The sequence below is a fragment of the Podarcis filfolensis genome (genome assembly GCF_964270895.1).
Source record: "Podarcis filfolensis genome assembly, chromosome: 4".
Taxonomy (NCBI): Eukaryota; Metazoa; Chordata; class Lepidosauria; order Squamata; family Lacertidae; genus Podarcis; species Podarcis filfolensis.
Window position 1 is genome coordinate 90,974,554 of NC_139607.1, and position 17,541 is coordinate 90,992,094.

Here is a 17,541-nt window from a genome sequence, read left to right on the forward strand (position 1 = left end):
CTTGGAATCTTGCACCACTCTGAGATGTGCAATAATATAAAATCTTGAATGCAGCAATAATAATCATGTTATTATTTGTACCCTGCCCATCTGACTAGGTTGCCCAAGGCCTGGTCTCATGTTTTTCTGGGGTTGTTGTTTTTTTAAAACTTTTTTTTATTCAAAATTAAAACAAAACTTTTTATCCAGAAACATATCATCCTTATTCCCCCCCATTTTTCCTCCCTCCCACACAAAACCCACCCACCCCCACCCCCAGTTCCAGTCTTTGATTTCTCTGAGAATGCTGTTTTCTGCATGTTACAAAGTTGTATAGATCCTCAAACTATTTAGCTGATTATTATCAATAAAAAGTTTGTGAATGTTTATTCAAAGCCAGGCAAGGAGTCCAGTTCGCTTTGTTGCGTCTTCAAATACTTTGTAAGGGGTTCCCATTCATCTTTAAAGTCACAGTTATCCTTGTCCCGTAGCTTGTATGTCAGTTTTGCCAGTTCTGCATAGTCCATCAATTTTTCTTGCCATGATTCTTTAGTTGGGGTTTCTTCAATCTTCCATCCTTGTGCTATTAAAACTCTCGCAGCCGTTGTCACATACATGAAGATGTTTTTCAGCTTTTTTGGCAGATCTTTCCCTACAATCCCTAACAAAAATGCTTCAGGTTTTTTAACAAATGTTAAAAGGAACATTTTCTTCAATTCATTGTATATCATCCCCCCCCCCCAAATTAATTACACTAGTCCCACCACATATGATAACATGTCCCCTCCTTTCCCTTACACATCCAACATATATTTGAACTAGTTTTGTACATTTTTTTAAGCCCACCTATGGTCAGGGTATTTATGGTAGTGGGACTAGTGTGAGATAATGCCTTTCAAAGAAGCCACATGAACAGGCATGCAATATGGTATTGATTTACTCAGAGGTACGTCTCAATTCATAAGAACATAGGGCTTCCTTATACTGAGTAGCAGCAGCGGTAATAATAATAATAATAATAGTAATAATAATAATACCCCACCCATCTGGCTGGGTTTCCGACACCCTTGGTTGACTGGCAATGGCTCTCCATGGTTTCAGACAGGAGTTTCTTTCAGTCCTACCTAGAGATGCTGGGGGATTGAACCTGGGACTTTCTGCATGCAAAACAGATTCTCTACCACTGAGTTATTCATGTTCCTTCAGTTCAGTGAGTCTAAAACCCTCTTTACACATATTTGCATTGGTGAGGCTGCTCCCAACTCTCCCACCATTGGTCCATTCTGGATATACAGTGGTACCTCCGGTTACATACGCTTCAGGTTACATACGCTTCAGGTTACAGACTCCGCTAACCCAGAAATAGTGCTTCAGGTTAAGAACTTTGCTTCAGGATGAGAACAGAAATCATGCTCCGGCGGCGCGGCAGCAGCGGGAGGCCCCATTAGCTAAAGTGGTGCTTCAGGTTAAGAACAGACCTCTGGAACGAATTAAGTACTTAACCCGAGGTACCACTGCATGTCGAAACCCAAATGGTTTGTCTTTATGGGCAGGTTTGCATTGCAGTGTTAGTTCCGGTTGTTGTTTGCGTTCCTTCCTGACACACACTGAAATACAGCCATCTGGTTTTCATTAAAAGAGGCCGCAAAACATTTTAGCCACCCAGAATGACTGGGGCAACCCAGCCAGATGAACGGGGTATAAATAATAAAATTATTATTGTCATTAAGTCTTTCTGCGGTTCCCTCAAAAACCCTGCGCCCCTCACCCTCCTGCTTCCCCTTGGTTGTGAAGCGGTGAGTTTGCTTCCTTTTTCTCTATTAAAATGGATTTAAGAGCTTAAGGAGAAAGTTGGAAGAGTGGCGCTCTTTCCCACTTCCTCTTTCAGCTCTATGATGTTTTGTTAGGAGAGCCAGAGTGGTGTAGTGGTTAAGAGCGGTGGACTCGTAATCTGGGGAACTGGGTTCGCGTCTCCGCTCCTCCACATGCAGCTGCTGGGTGACCTTGGGCTCGTCACACTTCCTTGAAGTCTCTCAGCCCCACTCACCTCACAGAGTGTTTGTTGTGGGGGAGGAAGGGAAAGGAGAATGTTAGCCCCTTTGAGACTCCTTCGGGTAGTGATAAAGCGGGATATCAAATCCAAACTCCTCTTCCTCTTCAAGGCTCAGATTCATTCTGTTGGATCTCACTTTTGCCCATATCCCTCAGAAAAGTGAAGTGCATGCACACACACTGACCCTCGTGGGTGCGGTGTGGAGAAGAAAATAATAATAATAATAATAATAATAATAATAATAATAATAATAATAATAAAAAATAATAATAATAATAATAATAATAATAATAATAATAATAATAATAATAATAATTTATTTATACCCCACCCTCCCCACCCAAGGCCAGGCTCATGTGCCCACAGGCCTAAAAAGACTGGTGTCGGCTGCTGTGTGTATATATAAATAATATATTCTGCCAAAACCGCTTATAACGGCTGGGATAATGACACCATTCTGCAATTTAGCATGGTAGATTTGGGCACGCATTAGTGTAAGTTGTATGAAATTGCAGTGTTATCATTCTAGCATTAGCTGGGATAGAACCCAATTGCAGTATTTCGGTGGGGGGGGGGGTTACACCTGATGATGATATGCTGCTTTTCCTGAATCTCCATCCAGCAACCAGATGACACACTTGAAAAGCTTCGGAGAGCTGAAATGTATGGGGAGAGTAGCTTAAGCAAGCTCCAAATGGAGAAACAGGAACAATATTTTTTTATATATAAAAAACCACCCCCAAATTAAATGCATGTAGCATACCCTGATTAAATTAAAAACTAACTAAATAAATAAAATTCACGTAACACACCTCAATAAGCAAGCCATTAGATAGCTTTTAGGGTAGAAGCACATAACGGGAATGAAAGCTTCTAATCGCTTTGGTTTGTTAGGTTTTTCATGGTTGACGTTTTTTTTAAAAAAAGGCTTTTTAAAAATGGCATTCGAAACCTTGCTGGCTGGCTGAATGCCATTTAAAAACAACAACACAAAAAAACACCCCTTGCTGGCTTTAAAGGGGATACGAAAGAGAAATTAGTAAATAGGTTTGCATCAGATATGCAGTGGTAAAAAATACAAAATAAGTCACTGCGGGAAGTGGGGTCGGGGCGTTGAAGAGGATAGAGCCATTGTATAAAGGTTTTTTTCTTTCCTTTTCATTAAAATAATTGTGAAAAGAAAAAATGAAATTTAAAAACAAAACAAAACCTTGCTGGCTGGCTGGCAAAAATACTTGACTGGTTACATTTCCCCTCCCTTTCCTCTTTACATTTTAATTTTATTCTGCTTTTAATATTGAACATAGAAAACTGCCTGTAGCAGAGGATTGTTATTATTATTTTATCTAGGTGTCTGAACCGCTGATGTGCACAGGTTCCTTCCTTTCTTCCTTTTCCCTCTTGACTCTTAAACAAAGATGTGTTCCAAAGACAACGTTTATTTTAAGAGCAAGCCACGAAACAACGTTCTTTGATTCCACTCAGGAGGTGTCAGTCTGGCACAGATGGGTCCTCTTCAGAAACCTGAATTTGAAGTAGTTTCCCTTTCCCCTCCAGTCAAAATAAGGGCCTTTAAAAATCAGCCTTGCATTATTCATCAGTAAGATGGCAATAATTTATTTTACTAGTTGCTGGTTGTCACTTTGTCTTACGGGGAAGAAAGAAGTTTCTCCCGGGCAGAGACACATCTGGAAGGCAAGATCCGTGCAGTGGGGACATGGTGCTCATCTCATATCCAAGCTCAGCTGCTCAGCTTCTGGATGTGTAATTGTGGTCAGAAACAGAGAATCATAGGATTGTAGAGTTGGAAGGGGACCAAGGGTCATCTAGTCCAACCCTGTGCAATTCAGGAATCTCAGCTACAAGGGGCATTCATTAAAGATTTCCTCTGACTTCCTGTGGACTGAGACAAATGAAACTGCGCACAGTTACTTCTTTCTCTACATGTTGTTGTTGTTGTTTAGTTGTTTAGTCGTGACCCCATGGACCAGAGCATGCCAGGCACTCCTGTCTTCCACTGCCTCCCGCAGCTTGGTCAAACTCTTGCTGGTGGCTTCGAGAACACTTTCCAACCATCTTGTCCTCTGTCGTCCTCTTCTCCTCGTTCCCTCCATCTTTCCCAACATCAGGGTCTTTTCCAGGGAGTCTTCTCTTCTCATGAGGTGGCCAGAGTATTGGAGCCTCAGCTTCAGGATCTGTCCTTCCAGTGAGCACTCAGGGCTGATTTTCTTCAGAATAGAAAGGTTTGATCTTCTTGCAGTCCATGGGACTCTCGAGTCTCCTCCAGCACCATAATTCAAAAGCATCAATTCTCTACATAGCTACCAGCAAGAATCAAACACTTCTCCCAATGTTTTACGCAGCTGTGGAGACCTCGTCTGTAGAAGTCAGCAGGTTGCACCAGAAGCAACAACTTGACCTTAGAAATCAGCATTTCATTGTCTGGAAAAAGCTTTTCCGTCAGAAATAACTCTGCATTTAACTGGTTCCATTATCAGATGTTGCTCCATGTTAGCACCCGTAACAGAGAAATCGTTAAGAGTTCAGAGCTACAAATTACCACGTTACCTATGGAGAGATGTATCATTATACATGTGCAATTTCATCCTGCTACGTTAACTGGAAGTAGGTCAGGGGAAATCTTTAATGAGCGACCCTCGTAAAGCATCCTTGACAGATGGCCATCCATCCTCTGCTTAAAAACCTCCAAGGAGGTCCACAACCTTTCCTCTGTCTAACAGTTCTTCCTGATGTTTAGTCAGAATCCCCTTTCTCGTAACTTGAAGCCATTGGTTCGAGTCCTGCCCTAGTGAATAAGTTCTGGTCAGCTGGTGAGAGGACACGTGATGAAGCAGATTGATTTACTTTATTAAATAAAATTATTAATCGCTTAAACAACAACAACAACCTCCAAGCATTGTACGGGCTCGATGATATATAAAGCACGACTAAAACATAACAGCCAGTTAAAAACATTGACATAAAGCCCATAAAACGTTTTAAAACAAATTTGAAAAGAAGTGTAACTAAACCGTGGGTCTCGAAAAGTTTTCAGTAGGCAGTATAGCTAGGGTGCCTGTCTGATGTCAACAGAATTGTAGAATTGGAAGGAACTCAAAGGATTGTACAATCCAACCACCTCCAGTGCAGGAATTGCAGCTAAAGAATTGCTGGCAGATGGACTAATAATTTTGTCAGTTTAATAGGTACCAGGAGATATATTTATATACATACACACACACACCATACTTTTCCATGTATAAGACTATGGTTTTTTTTACTCTAAAATAATATTCAAAATCTGGGCTTGTCTTATACATGGATAGTATCTCCCCGCATTTTCTTAAACTGGAGTCCCCAAAAACAGGGGGCATCTTATACATGGGGGTGTCTTATAGACGGAAAAATACAGTGTGTGTGTGTGTTGCTTCAACCCAAGTTGGCACCCCTAGGGATTGCACCTAGAAATTCACTAAGCATTGGTTTGGAGGTGTTTGGTTTTCTGCTACTTCCGCCTCATGGGTAATGACATAGTCCTCAGGGACGGATCCAGGGGACTGACACCAGTACAGCAATTTAAGCAAACAGTGGCAGTTTCAGCATTGAAAAATTTAGAAGGAAAAGGAGCATAGCTCAACTGTGGTAGCAGCCAAGCTGTGAGTGAACTGCAGAGGTGAGGGAAAAAATGGTTTGAAAGGCTGGTCTTTCAGGGGTGTTCGTGCACTGACTGCTTATCAGTCTTGGGAGTTGGGGTCAGTGGAGTGTGGAACAGAATTAGGGTAGATACAACAGGAACTTGGACTAAAAAAATGCAACGGTAGTTCTCAGTTGGCAGAGCACGAGACTTTTGCTCTCAGGGTTGGACTCTAAGACCATCGGGGGGTCCCTTCCAACTCTGCACAAACCAGCAAATATTTTGGGGGGCAGCGCATACTGCATTGTCTTCAGTCAGTGGATGCCCCACTACTCCCTGCTGAAATCCTGTAACTTTTTATATATAGTCATACCTCAGGTTGAAGTAGCTTCGGGATAAGTATTTTCTGGTTGCGTTCTGCGGTGACCAAGAAGTAACACAGCGCGTTACTTCCGTGTTTCACTGCTCACACATGCACAGACGGTCAAAATGATGTCATGCGCAGAAGCGGCAAATTGCAACCCACGGACGCAGGTTGCGTTTGCTTCTGGATGCGAACGGGGCTCCGGAATGGATCCCGTTTGCATCCAGAGGTACCACTGTACCACAAACATTCTACCTTATTTTGGGTTGCGCTTTTGTTGCACCGTAATGCAAGAACAGGCCCCTCAAGGTGGCAGTAATGCAGTGAACCAGGGGAGTGGGTGGGAAGCAATGCAGAACAGCCCATAAAGCGGAAAGAGGTGTGTGGGAAGGTCCATTACAAATCTGCCACTAACATGCTACTATTGCATCAATGGCGTGTTGCAGAATGTGCCCACGTTCGTTTTCCTTCTCTGAGTTGGCTTTGAGAGGCCGTGCGGTTAAAGCCTTGGATTAGGACCTAGGAGACCAGAGTTCAAATCCCTGCTTACTGGGTGACCTTGGGCCAGTCACAGCCTCTCAACCTAACCTACCTCACAGGGTTGTTGTGGGGATAAAATGGGGGAAGAGGAGAACCGTGTATGGCCGCATTAAGCCCCTTGCATCCTCATGCTGCCTGGCATTTTTTTGCTCCAGGTGAGGACCCCCAACACCTTGCATAGCAGCCCCCTTTGCTGTGGGCAGGGAACCACAGCTCCGTTGGTAGAGCGTAAGACTCTTCATCTCAGGGTCGTGGGTTTGAGCCCCACGTTGGGCAAAAGATTCCTGCATTGCAGCTGGTTGGACCAGATGACTGGTCCCTTCCAGTTCCATGATTCTTCAGCCCAAGGGCCACATTCCATTCTGGGAAGTCTTCCAGGGGCCACCTGCCAGTAGCAGGCCGGGACAGAGGCAAAAGCAGGCGGAAGCAGAGGCAAAAATGGGCAAAGCAACTTCGCCTTTGTTTCATAGGCTAGTTTCTTTGCACCTAACGCACCTCCTCTCTCTATCTTCCACCCAACATGATCAGAGTTCAAAGACACCTTCCAGCAAAGCAGAAGTGTTCAAGGAGGGTATGAAGCAGAACTGCTAAGGGGTGTAGCCTGCTGAGGGTCCCAGGGGCCAGATAAAGAAGCCCGGGAGGGGTACATATGGCCTTTGAACCCAACAGGTCCCCATCTCTGATCCACATGCTCCATTTCCAGAAACTGCAGCTAATCCAGAATGCGGCAGCTAGACTGGTGACTGGGAGCGGCTGCCAAGACCATATAACACTGGTTCTGAAAGAACTACATTGGCTCCCAGTACGTTTCAAAGTGTTGGTGCTGACCTTGAAAGCCCTAAACGGCCTCGGTCCTGTATACCCGAAGGAGCGTCTCCACCCCCATCGTTCAGCCCGGACACTGAGGTCCAGCTCCGAAGGCCTTCTCATGGTTCCCTCACTGCGAGAAGCCAAGTTACAGGGAACCAGAAAGAGGGTCTTCTTGGTAGTGGTGCCCTCCCATCAGATGTCAAGGAAATAAACAACTACCTGACTTTTAGAAGACATCTGAAGGCAACCCTGTTTAGGGAGGTTTTTAATGGTTGATGTTTTATTGTGCTTTTAATTCTGTTGGGAGCTGCCCAGAGTGGCTGGGATATAATTTTTATTTACTTACTTACTTACACTTTGTTTCCACTCTAAAGATAACGCTTGCTGATTTCCATTGTGCGATGACTCTCCTTCATCTGCTGGTTCTCCTAATCCCACTTCATTTTCAATAACACAAAGTAGGAACAGAACTTTCAAGGTGAAGTTGTGCTTGAGCAATGACGTGTGAATACAGGTCAGGAGAGAGATGGAGGGGAGAGCAGACCAACTAGTGTTTAATTCTTCATCTGCAAGGGAAAGCAGGTTGAGCGTGCCCCTCTGAAGGTGACATTTTGAGGCCATAAATTAGTGTGCGCCGGTGTGGGGCTACAGAACATGTACATTTCCTTTATGTGCATTTAGGAGAAGCGCTGTAGCTCAGTCGTAGTGCATGCACAAGGTCCCAGGTTCAATCCCAGAGATCTCCACGCAGGGCTTGAAGAGACTTAACTGCAATATTTTATTACTCTGCCACCCTGGGCTCATCTCGGAGGAAGGATGAGTTGGAAATTGAATGAATAAAAATATTACTTTTCAGGCAACAGACTCAAATAGAACAAACACCTTAGAGGTTCACCACAGTATTCAGAGGGGAGTTTAGAGGATGGCAGGTTTTATCTACATTGAAACATTGTCCACACAGAGCTCATTATGTCCCTGTTTACTGATTAATTTCACCTGCTCTGCTTCTGTACCTATGTTCTCTGCCTTTTGTTTCTGTTTTTCTGTTTCTCTCTGCTTACCGATAATTATAAACCTCTTAAGGTCACTCTGAAAGCTGCCGACTCTCTAGCTCATCCATCGCTGGCAAATATCAGCGAGCCCATGATTTTACTCGCCTAGTGTATTAAATTCGTCTCACCCAATATATTAGAAATGAGCAGTAGGTGTCAATGCCACACCTTCCTGAACTTTATTACAACGCTGGGAGCAGCTGGCTTTGCTATCTCAATAGAGGAATTCTGTTCTGACTTCTGCTTTAATTTCCTCCCAACACAGGCTGCTTATTAAGCAACCCTGTTAAGGAAAGGACTTGAAACCTGTGCCCCCACCTCGATGTTGTTGGACTACAACTCCTATCATCCACATGCTGGCTGTCAAACAACTTCTGGTTCCTCATCCTCCTGTTAAGCCTTAGCACAGGGATGGGGAACCTGTGGCCGGAAGTTACAGCACCACCAACCCCAGCCAGCATGGCCAGTGACCAGGGATGATGGGAGTTGTAGTCCAGAAACATGTGGAGGTTCCCCAATCTTGCATTAAGGTCTTGGCACCGTCCTTTTTTAAAAAAAAAATTCAAAATTATAACAAGACATATTATCCAAAAACATATCATCCTTGTCCCCCCCCCATTTTTCCTCCCTCCCACACAAAACCAACCCACCCCACCCCCCGACTTCCCTCAGTTCCAGTCTTTGGTTTCTCTAAGAATGCTATTTTCTGCATGTTACAAAGTTATATAGATCCTCAAACGATTTAGCTGATTTTTATCAATAAAAAGTTTGTGAATGTTTATTCAAAACATGCCAAGGAGTCCAGTTCACTTTGTTGCATCTTCAGATACTTTGTAAAGGGTTCCCATTCGTCCTTAAAGTCACAGTTATCCTTGTCCCGTAGCTTATATGTCAGTTTTGCCAGTTCTGCATAGTCCATCAATTTTTCTTGCCATGATTCTTTAGTTGGGGTTTCTTCAGTCTTCCATTCTTGTGCTACCAGAACTCTCGCAGTCGTTGTTGCATACATGAAGATGTTTTTCAACTTTTTTGGCAGGTCTTTCCCTACAATCCCCAACAAAAATGCCTCGGGTTTTTTAACAAATGTTAAATGGAACATTTTCTTCAATTCGTTGTATATCGTTTCCCAAAATTTTTTAATTACCTTAGAATCCCACCACATATGATAAAATGTCCCCTCCTTTTCCTTACACTTCCAACATATATTTGAACTAGTTTTGTACATTTTCCCTAACTGCACTGGTGTTGTGTACCATCTGTACATCATCTTCATGTAATTCTCCTTCAATAGGGAACAATCTGTAAATTTTAAGTCAGTTTTCCATAATTTAACCCAATCTTCCATCATAATGTTGTGACCTACATCTTGTGCTCATTTAATCATAACTGATTTTACCTCTTCATCTTTCATCTCCCATTCTAATAGTATGCTGTATGCGGCCTTCAGTAGTTTCACTTTCCCTTCAATCACTTCCATTTGAAACCTAGATCTAGTATAACTAAATCCTTTCTTGCTGTCTTCTTTATGTGTTTCATATAGTTGTTGACAACTATAGGATTTAGCACCTTCCTGATCCTCACCTGCCTGTCCTGTTGTCCTCAAAGGGTTGGAAATACAAATTCTTGGAATTCAATTTTCCCAGCGTGTTTTCTACTCCTAGTGTATTCTAAAGAGAATGACCGAACCCTGTCTTGCGTTTCTCTTCTGTTCTTAGGGGAGAACACAGAACTGCCGACCTTCTCTGCCACTGCGGGGCTCCACTCTGTGCTGGAGGACACGGTGTCGCCCGCATTCAGTGCCACCGTTATCATCATCGTCACAGTCATCATCTCCGGAAGTGCTTACCTGTGTTTCTTGAAATACATCTGCGCCGGGTGCTGCAAATCCACACAGGTGGTGCCTGTTAGGAGACTGGACCCCAGCAGATCGGAAGAGCAAGTGTAAGTCTTGGTTCTCAGTCGGTTGTTGATGGCTCAGCCAAGAAGAACTCATGTCCACCTGGTGAATGAGAACGAAAAGACCAGCCTGTTCCTGATGGTGCAAATAAATGTTGGAAGATGTCTAAAAGGAGAAGATAAGCCGCCCAGGGAATTTGGTCAACCAGAAAACACTTGTGAAACTTTGTTGCTTAAAATCTGGTTATCTACATATGGTTTATCCCCACTGGATAACTGATTGACGTGGGCGGACCAAAGTCCAGCAAGTCACAGCCTGCAGGGCTACTCTGAGTCAAATTGCTGGTTCCACTCCCTGGAAGCCGAATTCCATTCTTATGGGTAGGAGATGGAATATTTGGGCATTGCTTCTTCCTGTCCCACATACAAGATTTGAAATACCCCTCCACTGCCTGTCACTAGGGGGGTCTCCCTTTGCAACACCTGCTGTGAGCAGAATGGGTCCGATGTGGTTATGGGGTGGATCAGGTCTCTGGGGCTGAGCCCTTGATTTCCTGCACCTCTCCCTCCCTTCTTAGAACGACTTTGTTCCTGTTTTTACTTTGCCTACAAATTGCAGTGCTGGTGAAGATCCCAGGAACCCGCCACCTTAATTTGTCCAGAGGCAGCTATATAAATTAGTGCATTCGCAAATTGTGTCAGGGGCCTGTGCCCCAAAGTCTTGTAAGTACCTAGCAACCTCACTGGGCCATTCCTAGGTCTTTAATGCTAAAGTCATCATGGTCCAATTCGCCTGATGGAAAAGTTGGTCCATCAAGGACTTGCTCTTTTGAACTTTGGATGCTTCTAAGACAGGCAGCCCACTCCTGTGTTGAAAAGAGTCAGTTTGCCTCTAAAGAGGTTGCTCTGTATCTTCTCCTACTGTATTTTCTCCTACTCTTATCTGCATCCGTCAGTGCCACTTATTTAAGCATAAAAGGTAAAGAGACCCCTGACCATTAGGTCCAGTCGTCGCCAACTCTGGGGTTGCGGCGCTCATCTCGCTTTATTGGCAGAGAGAACCGGTGGACAGCTTCTGGGTCATGTGGCCAGCATGACTAAGCTGCTTGTGGCGAACCAGAGCAGCGCACGGAAACGTCGTTTACCTTCCCACCAGAGTGGTACCTATTTATCTACTTGCACTTTGACGTCCTTTTGAACTGCTAGGTTGGCAGGAGCAGGGACCGAGCAACAGGAGCTCACCCCATCGCGGGGATTCGAACTGCCGACCTTCTGATCAGCAAGCCCTAGGCTCTGTGGTTTAACCCACAGCACCACCTGCATCCCATCTATTTAAGCATACCTGTGTGCAATTGGCCTTTGCTATTTCTCTGTTATCAGAGCCGTCCCTCCCTTCAAACAGGAAATCAGTACTGCTACACATGCTGTAAAAACCTTGCTGGCTTACAATGCAATCCTATACAGTGGTACCTCGGGTTACAAACGCTTCAGGTTACAAACTCCGCTATCCCGGAAGTAGTACCTCGGGTTACAAACTTTTCCCCAGGATGAGAACGAAAATTGTGGTGCGGCGGCAGCGGGACACCCCATTAACGAAAGCCCGCCTCAGGTTAAGAATGGTTTTGGGTTAAGAATGGACCTCCAGAATGAATTAAGTTTGTAACCCGAGGTACCACTGTAACCCGAGTTTGTAACCCGAGGTACCTCAGGTTAAGAATGGTTTGGGGTTAAGAATGGACCTCCAGAATGAATTAAGTTTGTAACCCGAGGTACCACTGTATTATGTCTAACTCGGAAGTAAATCCCACTAAATTCAATTGTGCTTATTCCTGTGGCGCAGTGGGGCAGTGTGTGAGCCAGAAGGTTGGTGGTTCAAGAAGCCCACCCAGGGATGACCATGGGCAGGATTCGTGCATTGAAGGGGTTGGACTAGATGATCCTTGGAGTACCTTAAAACTCTACAACTCTATGATTTTCCAGGATTTCTGAGGCTGCAACCCATTATTGGGTTCAATTGGACTTTGTGGAGGCGTGCGTAAGGTCACTGTCTCTCTGCATAACCTACTTCGGAGGGTTGTTGTGCAGATAAAATGGGGAGGGAAGAATCCTGCACTTGAACTCCTTGGTGGAAAAGGTGGTACTGTATATAAATGTAATAAATAAATAAATGTAAGATGTCCGTCTGCTAATATTTTTTCAACAGGAGGTAAGCCTATTGCTCCCCCCAGAGGTGCAAGTTGTGTGATTGTGGGTTTTCAGCACCTGTTGAAAATTTTCTCTCTTCACCCATTTGAAGAAAGTTGATTTGACAAAAGCAGAAGTAAATGTATAGGTGCTGTCCGCTGCTCTGGTTATATGGTTTTGTTTTAAGCTTGTTTAAAATCAGTGGCTTAATTTTCGTTTAATTAAATGCTTGAGTTACAAGTTGCCCTGGGATCAAAACTGATGAAAGGTTGTGAAAGAATGAATGAATAAATAAAATTCCCAGAATCTGTTTCCTACCCCAGCTCATTACATTTTGGAAGGCAGGTCAGTCAAAACATATTGGGGGGTGTGCCATGTTTTTCATTGGGGTTCATTAGATGTTTTCTCCAAATATCTGAGCGATTTAAAATAGTCCAATAGAGTATAAGCCAATTCAGAACCAAACCCTTAGATGAAACCAGTTATCTGGGAATGAAACAATGAAAATACTACTACACTCTTGATGAAAGCAGCAAAAGTGAAGAACTAAAAAGCATTTGTAGATAAAAACAAGGCTTAAGATTTCAATCGACACACTTAACCTAGGAGTAAGTGCCAGTGAACTCAGTGAGGTCCACATTTGAATAGGTTTGCACAGAATTGCACCCTTGTATCATGAGACACCACCGAACTAATAAATAATAAGAGATAACCCTCTCTAAGCATATGCTGTGTCTTCAGAGCTTTAGAAACTGCTAAAGCAGGTTTGTGTGAACAGTGTTGGGGATCACCTTGCTTCCCTTCTACCAACACATGGAGCCCTCAGGTGGACACATCCTGGGGAAGCCATCCCAACTGAGATGGATCAGCCAGTATAGCATGAGACTCTTCACCTCATGGTTGTGGGTTCGAGCCCCACGTTGGGCGAAAGATTCCTGAATTGCAGGGTGGTTGGACTAGATGTCCCTCGTTGTTGTTGTTTAGTCGTTTAGTCGTGTCCGACTCTTCGTGAGCCCATGGACCAGAGCACGCCAGGCACTCCTGTCTTCCTCTGCCTCCCGCAGTTTGGTCAAACTCATGCTGGTAGCTTCGAGAACACTGTCCATCCATCTCGTCCTCTGTCGTCCCCTTCTCCTTGTGCCCTCCATCTTTCCCAACATCAGGGTCTTTTCCAGGGAGTCTTCTCTTCTCATGAGGTGGCCAAAGTATTGGAGCCTCAGCTTCACGATCTGTCCTTCCAGTGAGCACTCAGGGCTGACTTCCTTAAGAATGGATAGGTTTGATCTTCTTGCAGTCCATGGGACTCTCAAAATGGCCCTCACAGTCCCTTCCAATTCTGCGATTCTATGAGGGATCCTGGAACACAAAGCTGTCTCACCAAGAATGTTCTCTCACCTGCTTCTGCCTCCACCGTCAGAGGGATCATGCCATTGGCCTGATCCAGCAGGTCTCTTCTTATGTTCTTAAAGGATATGGACAGTGGAATTGGGATTTGGTGGGTGTGCTCCTCTCCATGCACTCTTTGCTCTGTGAATTTCCTCGTGTCCTCAACAACCAGCGTTTTGAATTGGGTCTAGATGTCAACGAGAAGCTGCCAGAGAAGCAATATATTCCCTGTTAAATAAATGCAGTGTTTATTTCTTTAAATGGGTGGATGCGCTCTTCATGGGACAGTTCGCCGGGCTGCACAAAAGTCAAGTTGAAGTGGCCGCCAGAGGGAGCCCCAGGATAGTCTCAAAGGATAATGGTTCCTGGAGGAATCAGCTGGTTCTCTATAGGAAAATCAATCACGAGCCAAGACCTTCATGGCTGATCTCAACATATGCAAGTCCCTTTTCACCACTAACCCCCAACAAAAAAAAATTCTCACAGCCCAGATATTGTCAGCACGATCCTAGGCATGTCTACTCAGAAGTAAGTCCCGTGGAGTTTAGTGGGGGGATTGCTCTCAAGTAGGTAAGTACAGTGGAAGACAGAAGTGCCTGGCGTGCTCTGGTCCATGGGGTCACGAAGAGTCGGACATGACTAAACGACAACAACAACAAGGTAAGTACAGAATTGTAGCCTCTGGGCTGCGTCAGTTTACAATGCAGATAGTTAGTTTTTCTCAGGGCTGTGCATGCTCATCCCTCACCTGCTGCTTTCAAGCTAGTTTAATTCCAGATCCTGCCATCTGCCAAGATGGATATGATAACCTGATAGATATTTGAAAACCCACCCCTTGATTTGCTTATCCATACCTTTCGCTTTGGACCATAAAGAAGGCTGATCGCCGAAGAATTGATGCTTTTGAATTATGGTGCTGGAGGAGACTCTTGAGAGTCCCATGGACTGCAAGAAGATCAAACCTATCCATTCTTAAGGAAATCAGCCCTGAGAGCTCACTGGAAGGACAGATCCTGAAACTGAGGCTCCAATACTTTGGCCACCTCATGAGAAAAGAAGACTCCCTGGAAAAGACCCTGATGTTGGGAAAGATGGAGGGCACAAGGAGAAGGGGACGACAGAGGATGAGATGGTTGGACAGTGTTCTCGAAGCTACAAACATGAGTCTGACCAAACTGCGGGAGGCAGTGGAAGACAGGAGTGCCTGGCGTGCTCTGGTCCATGGGGTCATGAAGAGTCGGACACGACTAAACGACTAAAAGACTAAACAACAACAACAACAACAACACCTTTCGCTTACCACCCATGAATAAGGAAGGGAGTGGTGATTGTGATCTTGGTGTATGCCCACCCACAACATCACTGGGCAGGCGTGGATACACCCCACAATGCTGAGTCCACCTCCATCCACTTTCAGATGGACACACTGTGTGGTAACGCAGGATCACTCTGCACTGAGCTTTTATTTTTGGAAGGAAACGGGTTGGAGAAAACGCTCTTCATAAAAGATGCCATGGATCTGGGTTGTGTGTGGACTAGGTAGGAGAAACAAGACCTCAATGTGCATTGCATGTAGAATATAATGTTGAGTGCACACAGCCAGGGCCGGATTTAGGTTTGATGAGGCCCTAAGCTACTGAAAGGAATGGGGCCCTTTATATGTCCTGCTGTCCTTTGTCAACAACAAATTGTTGCTGTTTTTTGTATTGAATATATGCTATGTGGTAATTTACAGGCCTAATAGGTATCTAAAGCCATTTGCACATAACAAAATATGTATTTTATCAAAGTAATTGATATAGAAATGAGCAATATATTTTAGGGAGCAGCCTAGCAGGCAGGGCTCATTACTTACATCATAGAAGCCTACACAAAACAAAACACTGTTGCTGTATGTAGCTTTTATTTTATTTGTTTTTTATCTTATATTTTGGAAATGTACATCCAGTTTTTTCCCCCTTTAAATTTTTTTGGGGCCCCCAAGAGAGTGGGGCCCTAAACTATAGCTTGTTTAGCTTATACGTAAATCTGGCACTGCACACAGCCTTAGTCTGTGATTATAATCAAAGTGCAAGTCCCTTTCAAGGGAAGCAGTACTGTTGGCACACAACCAAAAAACCACCCCAAACAACCCCGGAACGGTGGTTGCAAAATTCCACACTATGAAAGAAGACAGGCTTTTTTTAATGCAAGGAAACTTGGGAAAGGCTATAACTCCGTGGAAGAGAATGTGCTCATCATGCAAAAGGTTGCAGGTTCAATCCGCCTAGGGCTGGGAGATTGTTGTCAAAATATAAATTTGTATCATTTAAATTTGTATCCCACCTTCCGTCCAGAGATCGCAGGGCGGTTCGCAACATAAAAATACAAAATGAAAACACCAAATGTGTAATAACACAAAGACAAAAACAAGACAAAAAACCCCTCCCAGCAACACATTTAAAAGGCCATAGAATGTTAACCAGCCCAAGACCTGGTGGAAGAGAAACATTTTCGCCTGGTGTGCAAAGCTACGTAGTGAGGGCACCAGGCAAGCCTCTCTGGGAAGAGCATTCCACAAATGTTGAGCAACCGCGGAGAAGGCCCGTTCTCGTGTTGCCACCTGTGGGACCTCCTGTGGAAGGAGGCGCGTGAAGAAGGGCCTCAGATGATGACCGCAGGGTCCAGGTCAGTTCATATGGGGATGAGCTTCGACCGTTTTGCATAGCACACCTGAAGATGGAGCCTTTATTTCTAATACAGTGGTTCCTCAGGTTACATACGCTTCAGGTTACAGACTCCGCTAACCCAGAAATAGTGCTTCAGGTTAAGAACTTTGCTTCAGGATGAGAACAGAAATTGTGCTCCGGCGGCGTGGCAGCGGGAGGCCCCATTAGCTAAAGTGGTACCTCAGGATAAGAACAGTTTCAGGTTAAGAACGGATATCCGGAACGAATTAAGTACTTAACCCAAGGTACCACTGTAGTTATAGGACACTTCCAGACTGCCACTATTTTGCAGGAAGGAAGATTTAAGTTTGTGCAACTGAAGTGAATTGCAGTTCTCTGGCAACCTAGCACAACAGAGGTTGGATAGCCGTCTGTCTTGGATGCTGACGTTCCTGCATTGCAGGGGGTTGGACTAGATGACCCTAGGACCCAACTCTATGATTCTATGAACAAATCCATTTTTTAAAAGCAAAGAAACCCGTGTCTGTTTTTGCTTTCTGAAACGTGGCGGGGAAATGCATGGGGTGAACAAATCACCAATGGAAAGACCTCACCAGGATGAATTCCCCTTGCCAGTTAATTGCAAGAAGACCAGATACAATTTGACTTCTGCGTAAACTTTGTTGAAGCAAAGCTTAATGTATTTCTAATATTTTGTTGGAAGCCACCCAGAGTGGTTAGGGAAACCCAGCAAGATGGGTGGGGTATAAATAATAAATTATTATTATTAATTATTACAATAGGTCTTCTGCAGGCGCCTACGGTTAAGCTTTGAGGTGGGAATGTAGTTCAATGGTAGGGCTGGTGCTTTGCCCACAAAAAGTTCCAGGTTCAATGTTTGGCATCTCTAGACAAGCCTGGGAAAGACCGACCCCTGTACTTGTCTGTATAAGGAGAACATGGTTATCTTCTGCCTGCATGATTCAACCTCCGTC

General features: G+C 44.4%; 1 protein-coding gene and 1 long non-coding RNA gene across 2 annotated transcripts in view; one reads left to right on the forward strand and one right to left on the reverse strand.

Moving 5' to 3' along the window:
- Nucleotides 1–12,002, forward strand: part of LOC310761830 (uncharacterized protein) — a gene marked incomplete at its 5' end in the record, with an annotated part of 42,145 nt that extends 30,143 nt beyond the window's left edge. Inside the window, one exon of the mRNA XM_083612027.1 lies at nucleotides 10,148–12,002. Coding sequence (XP_083468153.1) covers nucleotides 10,148–10,377 — 230 coding nt within the window. The 3' untranslated portion in view covers nucleotides 10,378–12,002. The remainder of the gene's footprint in view (nucleotides 1–10,147) is intronic.
- Nucleotides 12,003–14,368: 2,366 nt separating this feature from the next.
- On the reverse strand, nucleotides 14,369–16,352 carry LOC310761000. Its single transcript, XR_014547168.1, has 3 exons — nucleotides 15,188–16,352; nucleotides 14,547–14,752; nucleotides 14,369–14,457 (listed from the first exon to the last, which is right to left on the reverse strand). It is a non-coding gene; the product is annotated as an uncharacterized lncRNA (long non-coding RNA).
- Between the last annotated feature and the right edge of the window lie 1,189 nt (nucleotides 16,353–17,541).